A 23,870-nucleotide genomic window follows, 5' to 3' on the forward strand; every position below is an offset into this window, starting at 1 on the left:
AGATACAGCCGCATCAATGTTCATAGCTGCTCAATTCACAATAGCCAGACTATGGAACCAACCTAGATGCCCTTCAATTGACGAGTGGATAAAGAAACTGTGGTATATATACACAATGGAATATTACTCAGCCATAAAGAATGACAAAATTATGGCATTTGCAGGCAAATGGATGAAATTGGAGAATATCATGCTAAGTGAGATAAGCCAATCTCAAAAAGACAAGGGACGAATGACATCGCTAGTAAGTGGAGGATGACACATAATGGGGGGGAGGGAAGTGTTAGTGTTAGGGTTAGAGTTAGGGTTAGGGAGGGGGGCAAGTATGGAGGAAGAATGTACTGTATAGAGGGTAAAGAGGGGTGGGAGGGGTGGGGGGAAGGGGAAAAAATAACAGAATGAATCAAACAACATTATTGTATGTGGATTTATGATTACACAAATGGTATGCCTTTGCACCATGTACAAACAGAGAGGCAACATGTATCCCATTTGTTTACAATAAAATAAAAAAAAAAAAATAAAATAAAATAAAAAAAAAAGAAACATGTTAATCAATTCTGAAATCATACCTATTTTTTTAAAAATAGCATTTCGCAACATTGATCATAAAATAAACCATTTTCAGCAAGCTTTTTAACAAAATAATGTGAGCCATTCAAATGTTAAAATGTGTACCACATTAAATCAAAAGATATAATCCCCTAGCTGATATCCTGAACAGTAGGTCTATCAAATAAAAGGAAACAAGTTGTCCAATAACTATAACCAGTTTAATTTTTCAATTCCATATTTTGGTTTCAATTCTACATCTTTAATTTAGTACACTCAAAAAATAAACAATAACAGACAATGTGAATCCTGGCTTGATTTTTCATCTTTTGCAGGATCATCTATTTCTTGCATGTGATTCAAGACCTTTGCAGATGACTAAAATCCTCTAAGATCTATGTAACCTAATCTCCACAAAATAGCACGTACAAGGATGAAGCATTTCAGTCTCTGTTCTCACTCCAGAGCCCTTTGTGGCCCTGAGATCTTAATAGCTACAAAGTAGGTACCCCACTGTAAGAGTCCAGGATAGCACTTAAAATGCAGTTTTTCTGAATGCTCAATTCACAGCACAAGTAGGGTTAAATCTTTATCCTCTTGGAAATAGTCCCAGTCCTCAGGCACCTTAGTGTTTATCATTACAGCATTGAGATTATAATTATTAGAGTCGTGATAATGAAATAAAAATAGCGATAAATGGTAAGCAATAATAAGCAGAGACATGAACTGAAAAAAATTAAATGTAGAATTAAAATTTTTAGGAAACTGAAAAATACTTCACAAATGTTCCTCTATATCTCCAGAGGAGGCAATATTTCTACTATAGCTATGCTATGTATTTGTATGTATTCCTATGTATCTCCAGAAGAAGAAATATTTGTACTATGGCTGGAGCAACTTAAAAAAATAAAATGCAGTTCTTCCTCTAATGAGTTAAACAACTCACTTATCTAGATTTGAGCACAACATCAAAAATGAGTCTTCCTTTGAGTGAAAAGATCTATCAGCACTATTATATTTGTAGATTCCAAAAGCAATACTGTGAGAAGATCCAAAGTTTTCCATCTCTGCTCACTCTCTTTAGTCTTATCTTTTTCACTTTTGAAATATCAAAATGCAAATGTGTTACTGACACTGTACCTTTAAATATAAGGATCAACTAAATTATCCCCTCTAGTTATAAAATACATACATTTTAATACCTATATTTATGTAGATTTCATCAAAGTGGCAAATAATTGATTAAGGTCCAAAAATATCCAGTTCCCTCAAAAAAAATCGCATTCAAAATGCAATTTGTCCTTTATCCATCTAAAATAAGCAGCACTTCACTTCTACCATATCTACATCTGTTCCCACTTGTTCTTAAGAGAAGTGAACAGGATGGGAAGCAGGGGAGGAAGAGGCTCTAACCTCCTATTTCTGACCTTGATTTTATCTTTCAATTGATCTGAGAGTACTCTTACTAGTTTCAAGCCTAACAGGATCAAGTACTAGTTTCAAGCCTAACTGAAGAAACCTTACTATAAAACTACCCATAAAATGGTAATCTCTCCCATTGTTTAAGATGTACATGAGAAAGTAACTATACACAGCACAGAAACTGCACTTGTAATGAATGAACACTCCCATTGCTTTAGAGAAGTATCTAGTAGCATACCTAACAGCTATTAACACTTTTCAGTCAGAGTAATTACTGGAACAAAGTAATTTCAAATTCTTCTATAATCTCAACATTTCAGAAATACCTAGGGGAAATTTTACATTTAAAAATTAGTATAGAACTGCTAATAAAGATATTGCAGAGTGCAACTTCATAAAATATTCACCTTACCTTTGAACTGTGTTTCCAAATTTTCCTTTGCTAGCTTAAAAATTATTGTAACAGAAACAGTAGCTTCTGTGCATTAGGATGCCAAGTGCAAAGCTCTCACTGCATTCACATTATGTAGCAACACATGCATAATGGTTACTAGGTTTTTAAACTTCTCAATTCATAGTAATTATTCCAGTTATTATAAAATGAATAAAGAATTTCTTTCATAGAACTAGTGGATTCCAACATGTATTTATTACCACATTAGGACATTTAATTTATTTATTGGGTACAGGGAATTGAACCCAGGAGTGCTTAACCACTAAGCCACATCCACAGCCCTTTCTATTTTTTATTTTGAGACAGGGTCTTGGCTAAGTTGCTTAGGGCCTCACCAAGTTGCTGAGGCTGGTTTTGAACTTGCAATCTTCCTGCCTCAGTCTTCTAAGCCACTGGAATTACAGACATGCACCACTGTACCTGGCTACATTAGGACATTTTAAACTAAGAAAACAAAAATCAACATATAATCAAGTAAACATAAATTTTAAACATCTCTTTAGAAAAACAATAGAAGGACTGATCTACCATATCCTTCACAGTGAGGATATACAGCTCTCTGTGTCTATAACCCCTGAAAGATTAATACAAATTTAGGCCTTTCCAAGTAGTCTGTTTCCTTAAACTACTTTCATTTTATCCCATTTTATGCTAGAAAGTAAAATTCACAGTATTTCCAAAGGGAATGGATGCCAGTGGAAGAATCCAACTTTTAAAAGCCATGTGGTAGCCAGCTTATGTACAATTCATCTACATTCTCATTCGAGCAAGTGCTGTTTTTTTAACCTGTTACACAGGAGTTAAGAGAGGCAGAGATAAAAATCAAATCATTTGGCAAATACATGCCACTAAGAAGTGAACTCACATTGGTATTCACAGAACATGATGTATAATTATCCAATTATGAGCTAGGTGAAATCTTGGCCTTGATTGTCAGTCTGATACAGCCCCTTCTACTGGACACACACTGGTGGGTTCAGCAAGATCAGCCTGAGCCATTTCTTCTTTGTTATTACACATACAGCTTTAATAATGAAGATATCAGAAACTTGAAATGCTAGATCCCGAGTTTTAAGACACCTAGTTTTCTCTCTATGAAGGAATAGCACTGATACTTCTTTCTGTAGTTATAGGCCTAACAGTATTCACACTTCAAAATTTTTTCCAAATATAAGCTTTAAGTAACTCCCTGTCCTTGCTATATTGCTGATAAATAGCATGAGCTGGGTACAGTTTGGGAGGCTGGGGCAAATTCAAAGCCAGTCTCAGCAGCTCAGTGAGGCTCTAAGTAGCTTACTTAGCAAGACCCTATCTCAAAATTTAAAAGAATAAAACAAAAAGCGCTGGGGATGTGGCTCACTGGTTAAGGGTCCCTGGGTTCAATCCCTGATCCAAAAGAAAAAAACATGACCACACTGTGTAAGTGGAGGAGGATGGCTTCGGTTTAAATGTGTCCTGCAAATTTCATGTATTGGAGGCTTAATCCCCAAAGTCATATGTTAATGATATTTGGAGGTGGGGCCTCTGGGAGATAATTAGGATTAGTTGATGTCATGGGGTGGGGGGGTAAGGTCCCCATGATGGCATTAATGACTTTAAACGGAGAAGATAAACTCCAGCTAACACCCCTGCCCTGTCTCACAGCACATGATGTCCTCCAATGTGCCATAATCCAGCAAGAAGGCTCTCTACATGCTGAGAAGATACCAGCACCACACACTTAAGGTTTTCCAGCCTCTAAACCATAAGCAAGACAAACCTTTATTCTTTATAAATTACCAAGTCTGTGGCATTCAGTTATAGCAACAGAAAAGCAGACTAAGTAAAGGATAGAGTGCCCATGTGAGATGCAAATGGTTAATGTCCACAATAAGTCAATGAATCCACATCCAGGCTACATCACACACTCACCTCCAGGTTCCAGGGATGTTATGCTATGATCCCATGTCTAAGGCATGAAGAATGGAAGATTCTCATGATATTATAGTATACACTTGCTTTGTTTCATAAACTTACAAAGCACCTTTGTACATTTTCAGTTTTGGAGTTTTCACTGACCTCACTCTAAAACCCTCTTCTGTGCTATCTATCAGTACTTTTTCAAACATAATCAATTTCCTTATATTCCTGCTGGAGACCATAGAGAAGGTCAAGAGTAGAATAAAAGGATCCCTTAAGATGCTATTGTAATAACTGGAGTAAGAGATGGGTGTTAACAATGGAATTGTCAGGAAGTTTCAGATTCCAGACAGATTTTGTAAGAGAGCCTAAAAGAGAGCCTGACAGTGATGTAAGAAAAAAGAGGAATCGAGGATGACTCTGTGGTTTGGGGTTGAGCAACCAGGATAGAATTACAATTGCCTAACATGGGAAAGGATGCAAGAGGACAGGGACAACCAAGAATTCAGTTTCACATATGGTAAATGTAAGGAGCTAGCAGACATCAAGAACAGATGTCCATGGGCAACCAGATATCAAGCTGGGTCCTTAAGGAAGAAGTAGTTATATGTTCTATAGATTATGTTTTAAGTCATAAAACTAGATATGATCACTAAGGAAGAAAGAAATGAGAAGAAATTCAAGGACTAACCTCTAGTAGGGGAAATGAAAAGAACTAGCAAAGGAGAACACTCACATGGTGGGGAGGGGTACAAAGAAGTAAGAGGAAAACCGGAAGTGTGTTGTGTCCTGGAAGCCCAAGAGAGGTACTTCAAGAAGGGAAAAAATATTAACTATGTCAAACACTGATGGCAGATCAAATAATATGAGAGCTAAGAGAAGAGTATTTGGTAACATGGAGATTAACTGATCATGAACTCAAGAAGGGCAGTTTCACCGAGTGTTGAGAGGATGTTGGAGGCCAAGACTTGACAAGTGGGTCAGTAAAGAGGAGACAGTAACTCCAACCATTCTTTATGTTCAGAAGAGAAAAAGAGAATTGGGGTAGTTGCTAGAAGTAGTTTGAGGAATCAGTAAGGTTTTAATATGGAAGATAACCCAGTCTGCTTTTACACTGATGGAAAGGTTCAATCCCCTCTATCTAGAGAATAATTAATGATGTGGGAATCAAAGAGCTGCTGGAATGTTGCTGTTGTAGCAAAAGGGGATGTGCTATATAAAGCACAAGTGTATAGTTGGTCTTTGCTAAGGGCCTGGACAGTTCATACCTAGGTGCAGAAGAAAAGGCAGTGTGTGTGTGTACACACGCACACAGATTCAGATAGGTAGGTAGGTATAACTTGCTTCTAATTGCTTCTGTTATCTCAGTGCATTTGAAGAATATGGAGAATAGGCAACAGACACAGACATCATCAACCTATTGGTCCTAAGAAATCTCTACTCTTTTGACATTGTAAACAAAATGAAAGGAGTGTGCCCTGAGATTAAAGATGAGATGGATCCCACGGCCCCACAAAGCCTTATTCACACTAACCTGGTCAACCCAACACATGGAAACACTTTCAAGCGTTTTCCTTTGCTTACATCCAATGTGACTGGCAACCAGCACCATCAAAAACGTGCACCTTTATTACAGACAATGCCATCTTTCTCAACTCAGTTAAGACAAGAAAGAAATCCCTTTCTCAATTACCTCTGTGTGTCTCTGCACTTGAATGAGGATACAGACAGACATGATTTACTAATATGCTGAAAGAAAATGACCTCAGTGGAGCTTATTAAATGGCAATTTCTGCTAATAAATTGTTAACTCAATTCCCTTCAAAATGTGTCTTCAGACATTTAAACCAAGTAAAAATTTAAAGATAACTCCACGCCCAGGACAGAGTCCACTAAGGTACACTTGCAGGAAAAAATATTTGGTAAGTAATATTAAAGGGGGTTAAAAACAGGGTGATAATGGCATCTGGAAAAAAAATCAATATAAACCCAGAATATCTGATACTTATTTTTGTCAGAATGTCTTAAAATCAATGGGAGACTACGATAATAACAAATGACAACATAAAAAATTAGTTTCGTTTTATACATCTTTTGAAAAACAGAGAAACAAGCTTCTGAAAAGCAGCATTTGCTCCCACTACATGCTACAACAGGGATTCTGCGCAAGTTTGCTCCACTGTTCTGTTCATGGCTCTGGCATTTAAAATGATTTTATACAAGATTGCATAATAATTTGCTCTTCAATTGAAAAGTTGAACCACTTGACACTGCTTGTAATACTCACATTAGGAATCTCTACAACAGCTTAAATTTCCTTCATTATGTGCCTTTTACAACCCCAAAGCAACACTTATAGGATTAGATTTCCAAACCACTATGCACTTCAATATATAATTTTCAAATTATTCTAGATTATAGTATAATGTGTTAAAGATTTCAAAATGTTTTCACGTATAATTATGTAAATAATACAACAGAATGTTAAATCACTACATAATGGCAGATGTTAAACACACTGCAAACTTAGTTCAATGTAATGTAATAAATTAGGTATGGCTATATAAAAATAATTAAATTCTAAATCAATCTACTCAATAACGATTCTGGAATTTTTAAGTCTTTTTTAAATCACATCTTCTTCTTAACTCTCCATTAGAAATTTGTTCACGATTATATCCCTAGTTCCTGGAATGGTGTCTGAAATGTGCTCAAAGTATAGGCAAATCATTTTTAAATGAACAAATATTAAGGTGGATAGTAACATGAAAGAGGAGAGGCAGGAATAAAACAATATAAGATAGCTTTTCTTTATAAGATCTCTTTTACTAGTTTTAATAAGTGTTTCAAAATTTACAAAGAGAGATATAATTTAAGTGCAGAACCTTCAGCAAAAAAAGTCTCCAAAAATCTCATTATTCCTAATTTCATTAGGAGTTTGTCTAATTAAAAAAAAAAGTGACTTTAATTTCATGAGCATTGTATTAAAAAAAAGTTCTATACATATAGGAAACTATTTTTACATCTATTGCAAAGGTATGAATACATAGCATTTTCACACACTTTAGGTCATTAAATCCTTATAACAACTATATGTGTATATGTATAAAAACAGGAGAGTAAAAAGTTTAAGAAAGTTGCCAAAGGTCACCAAGATCTTTTATCACCACATCCCACAAGTATTCTAATCCATGGTGCTGCCAATAAGCAAACAGCCCAAAAACACTGATGGAAATACATGATCATCAGTCATTTCTAAAAGTAGAAGATTTTATCTCCTTTCTTTGTGGACAGGGGTTCCTTGAACAGGCAAATGGGGGTGAGGGCAGGCAGGGTTACTAGACTATATAGCAAAACATTTGTTAAAACCACTGTTTCGATCCCCTGGAAAAAATTCCAATGTAGCTAAAAAAACATATACCAAGGGGAGCATTTGGATAGGGGAAATCTTTTTTCATGTTCTGTAGCAAATAGGATAACTGTGTTATCCAACAATTAGGTGATTTTCAAAATAACTAGTAGAGAGGATTTTAAATCTAATACTAAGAGCAGATGAATATCTGGAGTGATGACTGTGTCAACTGCACTGATGTGATCACTGCACATAGTGTACATACATGGAAATACCATAAGGTAACCCACAAGTATGTATCATTGAGAGTTAATTTTTTAAACAAAAATACACCAAAAGCACAAATAATAAAAACTTAAAATTTGGTGTACCAAAGAGCACTATCAACAGAGTTGAAAGACAACAGAATGAGAGAAAATATTTTTAGTCATATATCAGATAAGAGTGTATTATCTAGAATATATACACAATTACACCAAGAACTCCTTTAACTCAGTAAGACAAACAACCCAATTAAAAAATGAAGGACCTGAATAGATATTTTTCTGAGATGATATACAAATAGTCAACAAGCACATGAAAAGATGTTCAACAATCTTTAGTCATTAGGGGAATGGAAATTATAACCACAAAGAGACATACTACTTCACACCCCTGGAGTGGCTACAATTAAAAACAAACAAAAAAGTAAAACAACTGATCACAAGTAAGTAGAGAAATTTGGAGCTTTTTGTCTATGCTGATGGGAATGTAAAATGTAGCCACAGTGAAAAATAATTTAGTGGTCCTTCAAAATGCCAAACACAGAATTACCCTGTGACCCACAAATTGCCCTCCCAGGTATACACCCAAAAGAAATGAAAACAAATGTTCAAATACTTGTAAAAATATTTATATCAGCACTAGTCACAATAGCCAAAAAGTAGAAACCCAAGTGTCTATGAATGGATGAATGGATAAACAAAATGTATAATACACATAAAAAAGAATACTACTTAGCCATAAAAGGAACAAATTATTGATACATGCTACAATGCCTATGAACTTCAAAAACATCATGCTGAGACAGAAAGACACAAAAACTCATGTATTAAATAATTCCACTCATATAAAATTTCTAAAATAGGCAAATTATAAGAAACAGAAAGCATATGAGTGATTTTCAGGTACTGGGGATAGGGGGAAGGATGAGGAATGATGGCTTAATGATTAACAGTTCTCTCTTGGGATGATGAAAATATTTTATAGAAGTATAGAGAGGTGACAGTTTTACATTGTGAATGTACTAAATGCCAGTAAACAGCATACTGAAAAGTTAATTTTATTTTGGGAATTCTGCCTCAATTTTTTAAATAAGCTTTTAAGAAAACAAAAAAGCACAAACACATTTATCATATAACTGCACCATTCAACACCTAGATATGTATCTGAGAGAAATAAAAGATTATATCCAAATACTTATATATGAATGTTGATAATTTATTTGTAATAGCCAAATACTGGAACTAATGTCCATCAACAGGTGAATGGATGAATTGTGGTACAGGCATAAAATAATACTATTCAGCAACCAGAAGGGATGCAATAATATGGATGAATCCCAAAATAATTTCACTGAGTCAAAGAAGCCAGGCCTCTTCCCCTAAAAGAAATATTTATACAAAATTCTAGAAAATGTCTACTAACTAGTGATAGAAAGCTGATCAACAGCTGCTCACAGATGGGGTAGCAGACAGAATGGGAGGCATTACAAAAAGATAGGAGGTATTCCTTATCTAGCGATGATGGCTTTACCAGTGTAATATGTCAAAATTGATCAAAGTACACTTTAAATCTGTGCACTTTTATAATACATCAATTATTCTTTAATAAAGCTGTAAAAATGCTAACAAATAGCAATAGGAAGGGCACAGTGCCAAGATTGCTCATAAACTGACAGTGGGAATTAAACCAACGACACATTTCTTATGAAGTCTTCCAAATATTCTTAAAAACTAGATGACAAACACATTCACTCTGATAAAAAGACAATGTAGGATACTAACCAACAATGTATACTCTGTGTGTTTGCACATCAATATGAATAAACTAAACACGTCAGAGTCTTGCTAGTGGATCCTGGGTTCTAATATTTATAATCTCCCCTATACTTTATAGAAAACAGTTGTCTAATAATGCCTACATGTCTTCCATATCCCTCTCATAATTTCATAATTAACAAATTATTCTTAATCACATCTATTTAGGAGTTGAAGTTTGCATCAGAGTTTTGCATCAAATATACAATGTGTCAAAGGTAAAACAGTGTTTACAAGGTACTCTTCAATAGTGCAGAACACAGGACTTTTTTCAGACAACTAGCATGGGAACCCAATCTGAGAATTTGTTAAGCACACCCCTGTCTGATCATGGCTGCAAAGCTCCTACCTAAAAATAGCTTATCCTTATGTAATCGCTCACCACAGATTTGTACGCTTTATATATCCTTGAAACATATCTTTTTTTTTTTTTTTTAGATATGTGTCAAAACAGATAAATAATCATTTTTAAGACAGGGGAGCTTAAAACATAATCTGCACATATCTTGATTTCAGAAGTTATTCAGGAGCTCGTTTGTTCATAGTTCTGCCGATGAAAATAACCAGAAAAAGTTATTTATAATAGAAGTAACACCATAGCAACTCTAAATTTTTTAAAGTGAAATTTACTGAGATCATGTATAACACATCCATTTTCAGTGTGAAGTTCAATGGATTTCTATGACTATATGCCCCACATAACCAGCACCACTACCACGATACAGGACATCTCTATCACCCCTGCCCCACCCTCAGGGGCTCCCTCAGGCGCTCTCCCATTCTCCCCACCCCAGGCAACCACACTCTGATTTCTATGACCCTGGATCAGGTTTGTCTATTTTTGAACTTGAAATAAATGGATGTACTCTCTTGTGTCAGGTTTCTTTCACGCAGGGAACCCCCACCCTCACCCCCACAGATTCATCAATGCTGTTGAAAGCGCAAGTTTCTTCTTTTCACTCATAAGGACCATTCCACTGTACAGCTATACCATGATCACATCTCCACTTTTTAAATGCCTTCAGCTCTGTCTCTGAGAATAGCCTTCTGTATACAGTGAATATAATTAAGCCCAGAAAGTAACCTTCCTTAAATAAAGTGTTGATGTTTTATTCAGTTTCAAAAGGTATTTTCATGATTCTCAAACTATGGGTGGAAATCAAACACACTGAAATCACGACTTCGTAGGTTAAACTCTATCTGAAGAAAATAAAGTATCTTAAAATAGTAGTTCTCAAGTTTTGACAGTCATGGCACATACAGAAACTATTTCCAGGGCACATTGGAGACATTAAGCACCTGGTTTGGGGCTCTGGCCACACTTTAAAAGATGAGCTCACTATTTGCAAAGCTCTGTTAAGATAAATTTAAAAAGCAAATATTCTTGTTTTAATAACCTATATTTTTATACAACAAAAATTTTATGAGCAAATAAAAGTTTGTATAAAATTAAATATTAAGCCAGAGTGGTGTTGCACACCTGTAATCCCAGTTACTCAAGAGGCTGAGGCAGGAGGAGTTGAAGTTAGAGGCCAGGCTGGGCAACTAAGACCTTGTCTTGAAATTTTTAAAAATGAAAATGAAAAAAGGACAGGGGGTATAGCTCAGTGATGGATCATGCCTCGGTTCAATCCCCAGTACTCCCACCACACACACACAAAATCTAATTTACTAAGCAACCAAAATGATTTTAAAATTCCCAAATTCTAAAACAATGAACATGGCTTCTTATATTCCCTTCTTGAGGTAGACACATTTTTCAATCTTTTCAAAAGAAGTAACATTTGACCAATGACTGTGAAGTGGTACAAATCCACCTTTCAAACAATTTAGAAGCAACAAACAAAGAAGAGTCACTCATTCTACTGTGCTCTTCAATCAACAAATACTATCAACCACCCACACCATGCCTGGCATTCCAGGCCCTGTGAATCAGCAGTAAAATAGGCAACAATCAATCCCTATACTCATCCAACTTATAGTCTACGATGAGAAGGAGAACAAGAGAACTAGAATATTCAGTTTGCTAAATGATGGGAAACACTAGAGAGGAAAACAAACCTGCAACAGGAAAGGGAGTCCTGGGAGACAGGGATGTCACCCAGGAGTCCAGAGGCACCCTACAAAGGTGTCACTGATCCACGGTTGACAGACAGGAAGGAGTAAGCCAGATGGAAAGCCAACTGAGCAGCGCCATGCTGTGCACCCAACCTCCCTGTGGAACACTAAGCTCCTTTCTAGAGGATGAGTTTTAAGGAAAAACCCGAGAGGAATCAGTGAAGAAAAAAGGAACAATCTAGAAAGCTTGACACAGTAGTTAACAACGATGGAGTTTGGAGGTACCTGGCTCAGGGAAAATAATTTAATCATTGTTCCAAATAGCTAAAAAAAAATTGTCACAGGAAAGCAAAGACACTTGTATATGATGCTGAAGATCACAGACCTAGAACAATGAACTTTAAAAGGTGGGGGTGGCAGTCAGTGGACAAATTTTTGCACTAATGTAATGCTTAATCTTCAAATACTTATAGTTCTCTTATGGTGAACTCAGGGGCCCTATGAGATCATTCTTGTATAATAGTGATAGAAGCAGGACCTAGCATCCATGTTGTTTTGCCGGATGTTATGCTAAATACATATTATTGCATACAATCCTCCCCACCCACAGCCCTGTGAGGCAGTTATTACTGCCCATGAGGAAACTCCAGCTCATTAAGACTACATGACCTTCCTAGGATTACATAGCTAGTAAGTGACAGAGTCTGTATTCAAACCCAGGTCTCAAAAGACTCAGGTCCCACACTTATAACCACTGGACTTTACACCTTTATATCAATCAATTTAAGTGTTCACATATAGCATGAAATGACTGTCTGGCTGGCAAAGCATAAAATGACTGGCTGGTTGGCAAAGGTTGTAGAATTTCTGCAAATACAGGAAAATCAGATGAACTCCAAGATTCCTTTTAGAATTTTATGGTTAGATTTTTCCATGAGTCAATATTAAAGTTTTCCTTGACTTCAAAGTTTCTGGAAACTTTGTACTTTTAACTATGCTAAAGATCAAATAATAATACTTTCAACATAAAATATGTTAAGTTCCCCATTCAATTCTAATGCTCAGGGTAACTGTTTTCTAATTTTGAGAAATACCTGTTTCACTTTACTAGTTTTCATATATCCTCAAGTATAAAAACTATCATATACTTGTGGTGATCCAAACATGTATTCCCTTATTTTCATATGCTAACTCTGTAGAAAAGATAACGTTCTTTTCCATTAAGTAGTGATCCTTCAAAATATGACAGCACATCTATATTTGGTATGTAATCTAAAGTTCAGAAAGATAACAAAACTAGAATATAAGACATATACACTTAAAAACCAATTTTTAAGTCCAGGAAAATCTCAAGAATCAACCCTGCTTTGTGGAGTTGTTTTTCAGAAAAGAGAGACTCTAAGGTGCACCCTCCATCATACCTGAAGCACAGCAAATGCTACACAATTTGAAAAAGTACTGGTTTGCAGGGCAATTATGGGTCAATGTAAGCACAGGTAATTAGGCAAGCTTGGGGTTAATGTCTGAATAGAAAATGTTACTAATTCTACCTACAACATTTTTCTCCATACCTCTCACCATTTCAGATGGCTGTCAAAAAAAAAGTTTGTGAGACTATAGAGAAATTAGAAGGCTTGGCACTCTTGATAGAATGTAAAATGGCACAGCTGCTATGGATGACAATGTGGTGGTTCCTCAAAAAATTAAAAGAACTGCCATATGATCCAGCAATATCAATTTTGTGTATATGTGCAAAAGAAATGAAAGCAGAGACTCAAAGAGGTACTCATACACCCATATTCAAGCAACATTCTTTAAAAGAGCCAAAGGGGGAAAGCAACCCTAGTGTTCATGGACAGATGAACCGTCAAACACAGTATGGCATATACACACATACATATATGCAGCCTTAAGTAGAAGGAAATTCTGACACATGCTATGACATGGATAAACTTTGAGGACACTGTGTTTAGTGAAATAAATCACACAGAAGGAAAATATTGTATGATTACACTTATGAGGAACATAAAGTAGTCAATTTCATAGAGACAGAAAGAAGAATGATGGCTTCTGGGGCTTGGAGTGGGGAACAGGGAGTATTGTCTGTTGTACTGTTTAATGGGTATAGTTTCGATTTTACAAGATGGAAAAACATCTATGGACAGATGGTAGTGATGGATGCACAATAATGCAAATGTACTTAATGCCTCTGAACTATATGATTAAAATGATTAGAAAGGTAAATTCTTTGTGTGTCTAAACACAAACAAAAACAGTAATTTTTTTTTTCTCCAAATATTGGCCTAAAATATATTTAGACTGACTCATATGAACATGGGGGTGGGGGGTGCCCACTGTAATTTTGCATGTATTTTAAATTGGGAGCTTGAAATTATCTATAATAAATAAAACAGAACCACAGTATAAAATAAAAATGTATTTCTAACAGTTTAACAACTATTTACTTAGTACTACTTACAGAAAAATCCCAAAATAGTGTCACCATACATGAATTTACTCTGGGGCACAACCACATTCAACTAATTCACAAGAGAATGCTGTAATCCAGTGATTGCCAAACTGTAAGGCTGTGAAAACCCAGAACAATTTCTTTTTTTTTTTTTTTTTTTTTTTTTTTTTTTTTTTTTTTTTAGAACAATTTCTGATATCATGCTGGGGCAGGACCCTCAGTGACAGAGCCTACGATGATACTATGGACAAGCCAGAAATCTGGCTTTGAACTCTCCTAAGGCCAAAACAGAAAGAGAAATACAATCAATTATGCCCTTTTAATTGTCCACAAGGAAAAAAAAAATACCAGTTCTCTAGGGAAAACAAACTCCCTCTTTGCCCTCAGCTCTAATTTCTTATCCAGGTTAATATATAGGGGAATAAGAGCATCAGAAGGCAAAATACTCATGTTATTAAAGGTAATTGATTTTGAAATGCCCCTTAATAGCAATTGAGGGTCTAACGGCAACTTACAACTCAGTAAAGGCAATTTTTCTAAAAACCAAGAAAACATAGTCCAGGGTGTAGTGTTCTAACCATCTGGTTTTATCTCAGAATAAAACTGAGAATATCTAGAGAAATGAACAAATTCTATTTTCTTCCTAAATGCAACTTCTATACCACAGAAAAAAAAATTCCCAAAAAGATGGACAGCAATTTCCTATTGAGAACCAGAAATACTGGTATTTTGTGAAAAATCTGAAGACAGTTCACTTTTCTCCACCATCTGCTTATCTCTCTTCTAAACTTGGTATCCTTTTGTCAAGTTCAGAAACCATACACATGGCCACATCAGCTTTGAGAAAGGATGTTTTGTGTTATCTAATGGATGAACTTTCTTAATTCAAGCCATATATGTGATAGCTGGGGTGTTCTCCAGCACTACAATTTGGTGGCAGAAGTCTAGATCTAGCTCCAAGTTTTGCACTCTCCTACCTAAACTAGGTTGAGCAAATAAACAATCCTCTCTCCAGGGTCTAGACTCCTCGGTAAAATAAGGGAGAACAGAGCAATCATTTTGAAGTTGTTTTATGGAGGTGCCTCAGTAAGATAAGAGGGTACTTTTCTGTCTTATGTGCTGGGACCTCCATTCTGACTCCACCAATAAAACCTTTGAAAACCACCAGACTAGATATCTGTACAATGTAAGACTGATTCTATTGCTTTGAGAATTTAAATGACTCCATAACACAAAGTAAAATAAAAATGAAGAAAATACTCAAAATTAAATTATTACTATTACCCATATCTTCTAATTCAGATGTTTAGAACCCAGAACCACAAAATCTCCCTTACAGAAACATTATTATACGTGAAGGCTGAGTTCTTACAGAAAGTAAATTTGAAAAAGTCCTGAATGTCACAAATAATAACTAGGCAAATAAACAGATGACATTTAGTAAAGGATAGCATCCAGCCACCACACATAACAATATGATCCTGCAGCCAAGAAGGTTATGAGCTCCCTTCTCCCAGGGGACAGGCATCTCAACTACTGAGCACTACTCCTGTGCTTCTTGTCATTCCTGTCACCGCCTAGTGCTTCCCATCAGGGTTTCTCTCATCCATCACACCATGCCACAAACCATTCCATTCTATCCCCAAATTCCTCTGAAGACATTTTCCTGAGACTACAACACAAAAAGACTATCATAAAATAAAAGTGGTAGGTTTGTCCTGATTCTCATTTGAGTCTCACAACAACTTGTGAAGCAGAGAGAAAGGATCTGTGTCCAAAACTTAGTGGTTATGCAGAAAGAATGTGAGCTCTGGAATAAGGCTTATCATACCCAAGTTAAAGTGCCAGTGAAGAGTCTGTAAAGAGTCTGAAACTCGTGCCTCAGGACTCCCCAGTCACTGGTTCATGTTCTACCACGAATGCTTTCCTCCTAGGCTTTCCTCAAGTTGGACTGCATAAGGAATAACAAAAATTGTGTGGTAAATGATGATGAACCTTTGAGCATTTAATGAAAATGAGACACAGGTCATCTCAGCTTTTTTACTTTTTGTTGCTGAGGCCAAGGTTCTAAGAAGGAAAGAACAAGATGGAGTACACTGAGTAGGTAAATGAAAAAGCCCCCAAGGTAGAAAATCAGTGTGGGGGAAGTGAGGGACAGTGTCTAGGAAATAATTGTTCTTCCACCACTCAAAATACCATGGTACAGGACTGGGGTTGTGGCTCAGTGATAGATCGTGTACCTAACAAGTGTGAGGCACTGAGTTCGATTCTCAGCATGAAATATAAATAAATAAATAAAATCAAGGTCCACTGACAAAAAAAAATTTTTTTAAATAAAAAGAACTAAAGATAAAATTATAAAAAATAATATCATGGTATAGAAAAGAAAGTGTAAGGAAGGGAATAAGAGGAAGATATGCAGCAAGGTGGAGAAAAGAAACAAAGAGAAGTGCCAAGCTGGGGAGGCAGGAAGAGAGATAAGAGGAAAAAAACAAACCCTGAAGTCATCAAAACCACCTGCAAGTTTCCTGTGCTTTAATTACAGGAGGGTAGTACCTTGACTATATTCATCAGTAGTCTTCAGTATGGCAAGAAGGAGTCTAGGCAAATACAAACTACTGAATCTATTAATAATCAAAATAAAGGATAAAACTAGCAGTGATACATCTGCCAAAATACAAAATACTAGAAATAAAACATAACTTACAATCTGGAAATGAACAAATTTTGAACAAATTATCCACTTTCAAGGGACAAAGAAGAATAAATGGGTAGATTATGGGGGGGATTAATTCATACAAAGAGATAACTGCAGAAACTTTAAAGGCAGCATTAGATAACAAAGCTAAAGACCATTCTTTGAAAAAGAAATTTACAAAGCTTTAATGAAACTTATTTGATAATCTAGGGTGAAAGTGGATGAGGTGTGGGTGGGGGACAACTCATTTGAAGAAAAAAGTTTATTCACACCTATCCAAATATTAGGAAAAAGGAGTGTGAAAAAGAATAAGAAAAGGAATACCCACTTACATATCCAACGTTAAGTTCTAAAATAAAAAATACTATGAGCACCTGTATAACAACAAATTTCAAAAATTCAATTGAAAGAATAAATTCTTAGCAATATGTACTTGTCAAAACTGACCCCCCAAAATAGAAAACCAAAATAGTCTTACAAACATTAAATACATATATAATAGTTTTTTAAAAACTCAAAGATGGTTTTATAAGAAAGTTCTACTAAATTTTCAAAGAACAGATCATTTCCATTTTATGCAAGATCTTCCAGAGAACAGCAAGAGGCAATACTCCCAGACTCATTTTATAAGGTCAGTATAACCTTAATACTAAACCTTGATAAGAATAGAAGAAAAAGGAAACTAAAAGCCATTCTTACTCATGAACAGAAATGACAAGATCCCAAAGAAACTAAATTCAGAAGAATGTTAAATGCATCATAACTGAAGCAGGTTTATTTCAGATACACAAAGATAACTTATCATTAGAAAAAATCTAAATGCATAATTTACCAAAAAAAAAAAATTAAAAAACATAAGATCCTCTTAAGTACAGGAAGAACATGTGTGGTAAAATTCAACATTTTTTTCTTCATTAAAAATTTTAATATGAGAATGAAAATGAATGTCACTAACCTGGTAAATGGTATTTGTTAAATATTATTCTTAATAGTGAATCATGAAAAGTGTCTTCTTGTTAATATAAGGGATGATCATTTATTACCACCATCTATTGAATATGACCCTGAAAGCCCTAACAAGTATGTTAAAAAGAAATGAAAAGCATAAGGACTGGAAGAAAGTAACAAAATTTGAATTATTCAGATTATGAATGTCTACACAAACTGAATCACAGTCTATCTTTATTATTTCTGCTTCCTCACTTCCCTCTCATTTACTCCTCTGCAATCTGGCTTCTTCCTGTGTCATGCTTCTGAAACATCTCTCATCAAAGACTCCAAGGACCACCTGGCTCCCATCTCCCATGGACACACTTCAGTTATTACCTGTACTCCTTATAAAGCTCTTCTCCCTTGACCTTACCTGTTCTAGAGTTCCTCCTGCTTCTGGCTGCTTTTTCTCAGTGTTCCCTGCTGGTTCCTTTTCTTCTACTTGTCTTTAAATGTCAGTATTCAAATCTTTGATTTCAAATTTTTCAAGTTATACTTCTCCTACTTGATATCATTCACTCCATAGGCTGATTACCACATTTAATTAGGTGACTCCCAACGTAATGATTCCCAAACTTTTATTGGACAAGTAAGGACACATCAACACGTCCAAGATAGAACTCATCTTCCCACATTCCATTTATTCCATATGTTAGTTATATTTATCTGGTGACAATGCCAGAAGGCTGGAGTCAGCAATGACATTGTCTTTTTCCTTCAATATTCAATCTATTGTCAGCTCCTACTTAAGTTGTTTATTTTTGAATTCTCTCTCTGCTCTGTGTCTTCTTTTTCTTTCCCTCAGTCACTAACTTGACTCAGGCTGGATTATCTCTCTTGGATTCCTGCACCTGGTCATCCTGCTTTCAGGCCTGTCCTCTAATCCTTCTCGTAAAGAGCAAATCTGATTAAATCTCTTCTGATTAAAATCTGAGTGATTTTAACTGCCCAAGATAAATTTTAAACTCTTAAAGCATATTTTACAAAGTGCTTCAAAAAGATACTACTTGTATTCATTTATAGTTGGCTTTTTATTCTTCCCCCCATCCAGTCGTAATGAATGATTTGCTAGAATTCATCCTCTTCTGTTGCTTCTGAGTTGTACCTTCCATAATAATCTAGTAATCTGACTCCTGTAGTAGACTAAGTTTTATGAAGACAGACTCATCTGGCAGTTTCCAAGAAGGTAAACATTCTGTAAATACTTGCTGAATTGTCAAGGAAAATTTTTACATAAGGTCATAACTATCAAATCCACAATGGACCATTATAACAATATATAGGGGTTACATCCTGACCATTTTAAAATTAAAATGACAGGAACGCCTGCCTATACAACTTACTCAAAATTTATAAGCACATAAGCCAGGTATTGCATTCTACACTGGGAATACAGTTGGAAACAAGGCAAATTGCATGAAAGTTTCAGTCTTGAACCGCTGTGATACAACTTGCCAGAATAGATCTTAGATCACAACAAACGTGAAAGGCTTCACACACACACACACACACACACATACTCACACACACACAGATGCTAGTTAAAACTTTGTGTATTTTTGTTAAAAAATGACCCCAAAGTTATCAAAATGAAAACCAGCTTCATTTTACATAAACAATTTTTTGTATATAATTTATGACCTAGTACTTCCAAAATTAATTTGTAGCAGTGTTTACCCAGATTACATATATAAACTGAAAAATTAAAAATACATGCTGAATAAATGGATCAAGTAGAAATCCTAAATTTCTACTTTTTAAAGGATTTAAAAATTTTCTTAGAATCTTCAAAGCTAGTGTCATATTTAAATGCCACAAACAGTAATATGTTCATCAGGTCTTTAAAAGAAAGAAAATGATACATGGAGCTTAGATTATGATGTTGCATAACTTTGTCATTTCATACATAATATTTAAAATGTGTTTGTACTGTATTAAAACAACTTTGAATATGAGTAGAAACATTTGCTTTTAATGTGGAAAACCTAATATGCTTTTTTTTTTTTTACTTTCCCCCATTCTGCAGGGTGATCACAGAGTAAAGAAATAAGGTGGGTCACTTTTATCAAAGAAACCCCTTAACTTTCATAAGGTTCCTAAAGAGGAGAGATCAGTGTCCAGCAACTATATCCACAATGATAAAAATTCCTTTTAAAACTCCAGTCTAGTAAAAGTACTTAAACAGAGGGTGAAACAGCTCTCTGATTTTCAAGTTTAGATTATATAGCTACTAACTCAAAACAGTCACCTTACCAAGTTAACCACTTTAGTGCTAAAAATCACTGGAGGAGAGACTAATTTGGTTGTGGCAAACTGAAAGGAAAGTTTACTTAGATCCCATATTCTAGCCTACACATTACTCCACCAACACGCATTTCAAGCATTTTTCTCCTTGGAAAGAGCTTCCTGCTAAGCAATGATATGCCTTTAAAATGAAGTGCCTTAATTCTCTGAACCTAATTAAAATTAAGAAAGTTTTTAATAGCTTTAATAACCCAAGCCGTACAAAGCCTTCCCTGGCACCTTTCTCTCCTGAGTACCCTCTCTGCACACCCAGAAAAATCCAGCACAACCGAAAACACAAAACAACTAGCCACATGGTTTGAATGCTAGGAACGTGATTCCCCACTGATTTAAGCTACAAAGAAAGCCTATGCGTAATCGAAAATCCTTAATCAAACATTAAAGTTAAAAGCCACCTCTCCATTATATTAATATAATTTCCCTTTCCTTAATTCACTCATGCATTTCCCCTCAAATTCTTGAAATTTCAGTGGCCTCTGAAGCTGAAATGGTAAGTTCATCTCAATGTCAGCCAGAGCAGAGACATGCAAAAAATCACTAACTTAGAAGGTTATTTAGGACAATAATGTCTTTCACTGTCTTACTCCTCCTACTCCAGCACCACTTGACCTAATACTAATATTTAGCTGAAAAAAAATATCAGTCGATATTTTCCCCCAGGAGATCCTCCTGTAGGAACCAGAGGCAAACACTCAACCGGAAGATCCCGTGCTGGGCGGAGAGAAGCTGGGGTCTCCCAGCTTGATGCACCCCTCCCCATGCACCCGTGGCTGCACCCGCAGCTACACCCTGCTCTGTACAGCCAACTATTCTTGGATCCACTCACATCCCTCGATCACATCTGGCCGCCAACCCCCACCCCCTTCATTCCCTGGCGTCCTCCCTAGCCCCCAAGGCTGACCTGGCAAAGCCACCAAGCAGGCACACACACCTACCCACCTGGGCCGGATCTGAGGACCCCAGTTGGCACGCTCCACCATGCACTCCTCAGCAATCTCCAGCACAAATGCGTTTGGCCTGTTCCTACTCCGGATTCTCCTCCTCTCCAGCCGAGCAGATCGGCAAGGCGGAGACCCAGGGCGGCTCCGCAAGGTCTCCCTAAGTCACCTTCGTGTGGCCCGCCCCTGGCTCCAGCCGGGCAGCAGCTCCCGCCTCCCCCAGTGAGGTCGGGCAGAGGAGCAGCCCGCCCTCCGTCCAGGACTCCAGCACCACAACCAGGGCCTCAGAGGTCTTTGCTGCGCCCCTCTACCGGCTGCAGGCTTGCTCGGCCGCAGACCCGCCCTCCAGGGCTCAGCAGCAGAGTGCAAGCCAGCAGGGAGCGGCGCGCGGCGTGGCCTGCAGCAGGCGGCTCCTTCCGCAGCCGTTGTCTGTCGTTGTCCTGGTCCCTCCTCCCTTCCCCAGGCGTCGCGGCTCTGTGAAAGCGCAGGTAGGGACCTGCTGCCTGGCCACAGCCCTTTGGAGGAGTGCCCCGCAGGGGTTTCTCGGAAGGGAAGTTAAGGCCACTGCTACTTATGCTAGGCTTGAGTGTCCTGCGGAGTCTCCTGGAAGGTCCTAAAGTAGCCTTGAGCTCAAGCCCTCTCTTGAGATTCCAGCCCTGACAACTTTTAAATGGCCAGCACGCCCCTCAGGAAACTAAGGAAAGCAAAGGAATTCTCTCCACTCCAGTTCTGCCAGACACTCCGGCTTCTGCTGAGGAGTTGGTGTTTACCATGTTAAAGGGAGGGCTAAACTAGTCTTCACTTATTGTTTATACCCTAGTTGGGGTAGACAGAGCATCGAGGCAGAAAATGGTATTAATCCTACTAACGTGCAGCCTACTTAAGCAAAATAGACGGTTTCTTATTCTACCCAGACTTAACTGGTAGAAAAAGGCTCCAAAAACAGAAAAATCCACCAGATAAACACTCCTCTTAAGTGAGATATTCAGGTTTATGAGATTTCTAGTTAATTATAATGCTCTGGTGAAAAAGCAAAACAACTTTTGTTCCAAAGTTTTAAACTTCTCTAGAATGTATACATACCTGTTCTCGTACTTTAGTGAGTCCAGAATAATGAACAAAATATTTAATATTTTAATAATATTTCTTTAACAAGAGCCCAGGATACTTTTTCTCTGCAATCAGTGGTGGCTGTATTTGCACTAAAGATGTAAAATGTATTTAAAAAAAAAATCCAAGATCATAACTCAGAAAATTTGGTATTGATCTCCATAAGGTTTCAGGGTATCTGAAAAGTCATTTTGTTTTATTTTTCTTTATTCTCAACTGATTCCATGCACTTAAAAAGTCACATTTGCCACTAATGGGGAGCCCCTGCTACAGAATCTTTCTCTCTAGGTCCTGAAAATTAGAGAATGAATTCAGTGTACAAAAGTAGTACTAGGCAGCACAACAAATAACAAAAGCTACTTTGTTTGAGAAAGCAATTTACAGAGCACCTAAAATGTGCCAGGCACTGTACTGAGGCATTTCACATAAAATAACTCATTTACATTCTCATTTTCAGATGTGGAATTGAAATCCCTAAACACATATTAATTTGCTCGAGGTTATGGTGGCAGAATTTAGATCCAGACTGGTCTGACCCAAAAGCTTGTATTCCTCCTTTTGTACATTCATTATTCATTCAAATATTTATTAACTATCTACTATATGCTAAGGGCCATGCTCCAAAAATAACCAAGATACAGTTGCATCTTAAGGTGATCTAATTTAGTGACTATATATCACATTGTATACATTATAATGATATGACACATTGTATCATTACACAATGTGATAAGTGCCATTGATGACAAGGAATTCCTGGAACAGGAGGGACTCTTAACCTAGCTTTGAAAAAGGGTGGAAGCTGGGTAAGGAAATAGTGGTATTCATCCAACAAATCCATCCTGAGAAATTTATGTAGTAGAGTAGCAATGAGGAATTTGTGTGTTGGGGTGGGGACAGACAACTGAGATACAGGAAATCAGATTAACTGGACTTGATTACATGTGAGTATGGTGAAGAAGAGTGAACCAAAGACAGCTCCCATGATCCTGGTTGTTCTTCTCTGAATTAAATGGATAACGCAGTTTTAAATACACTGGTTGTTATGATTTGGATGTGAGGTGTCCCCCAAAAGCTCATGTGTGAGATAATGCAGGAAGGATCAGAGGAGAAATGACGGGGTTGTGAGAATATTAACCTAATCAGTGAATTGATCCCTAGTGGAATTAACTGAGTGATAACTGGAGGCAGGTGGGGTGTGGCTGGAGGGAGTGTTTCATTGGGGTCAGGACTATGGGTTATATATTTTTTATCTGGAGAGTGAAGTCGCTCTTTGGTTCCTGATGATGTGAGCTGCTTCCCTCTGCCACACTCTTCTGCCATGATATCTTGCCTCACCCCCTGAGGAATGGAGCTTACTGTCTATGCATTGAGACCTCTGAAACCATGAGCCTTCAAATAAACCTTTACTCCTCTACAATTGTGCTAGACAGATCCATTTAGTCACAGCAGCAAAAAAGCTGACTAAAACACAAGTTTTTGAAATACTTCTGATATAACCATATATAAATGTCCAAAAGGTAGCCTGATATACTGATTCAGAGC

General features: G+C 36.7%; 1 protein-coding gene across 7 annotated transcripts in view; it reads right to left on the reverse strand.

Moving 5' to 3' along the window:
• Positions 1-23,870, reverse strand: part of OSBPL1A (oxysterol binding protein like 1A) — a 200,196-nt gene that overhangs the window by 86,046 nt on the left and 90,280 nt on the right. Inside the window, exon 1 of one of the 7 annotated variants that reach the window (XM_079108742.1) lies at positions 21,217-21,805. The exons of 4 other annotated variants lie outside the window; for them this stretch is intronic. Coding sequence is in view for 1 of the 3 variants with exons in the window: in XM_079108740.1 (XP_078964866.1) it covers positions 21,213-21,257 (45 nt within the window). In the remaining 2 variants the exon portion in view is untranslated. Of the gene's footprint in view, positions 1-21,212; positions 21,806-23,870 lie in introns of those variants that run through there. 2 more of the 7 variants (XM_079108741.1, XM_079108740.1) reach the window with 2 other exon arrangements.

This window comes from Sciurus vulgaris, assembly GCF_902686455.1.
Source record: "Sciurus vulgaris genome assembly, chromosome: 13".
NCBI lineage: Eukaryota > Metazoa > Chordata > Mammalia > Rodentia > Sciuridae > Sciurus > Sciurus vulgaris.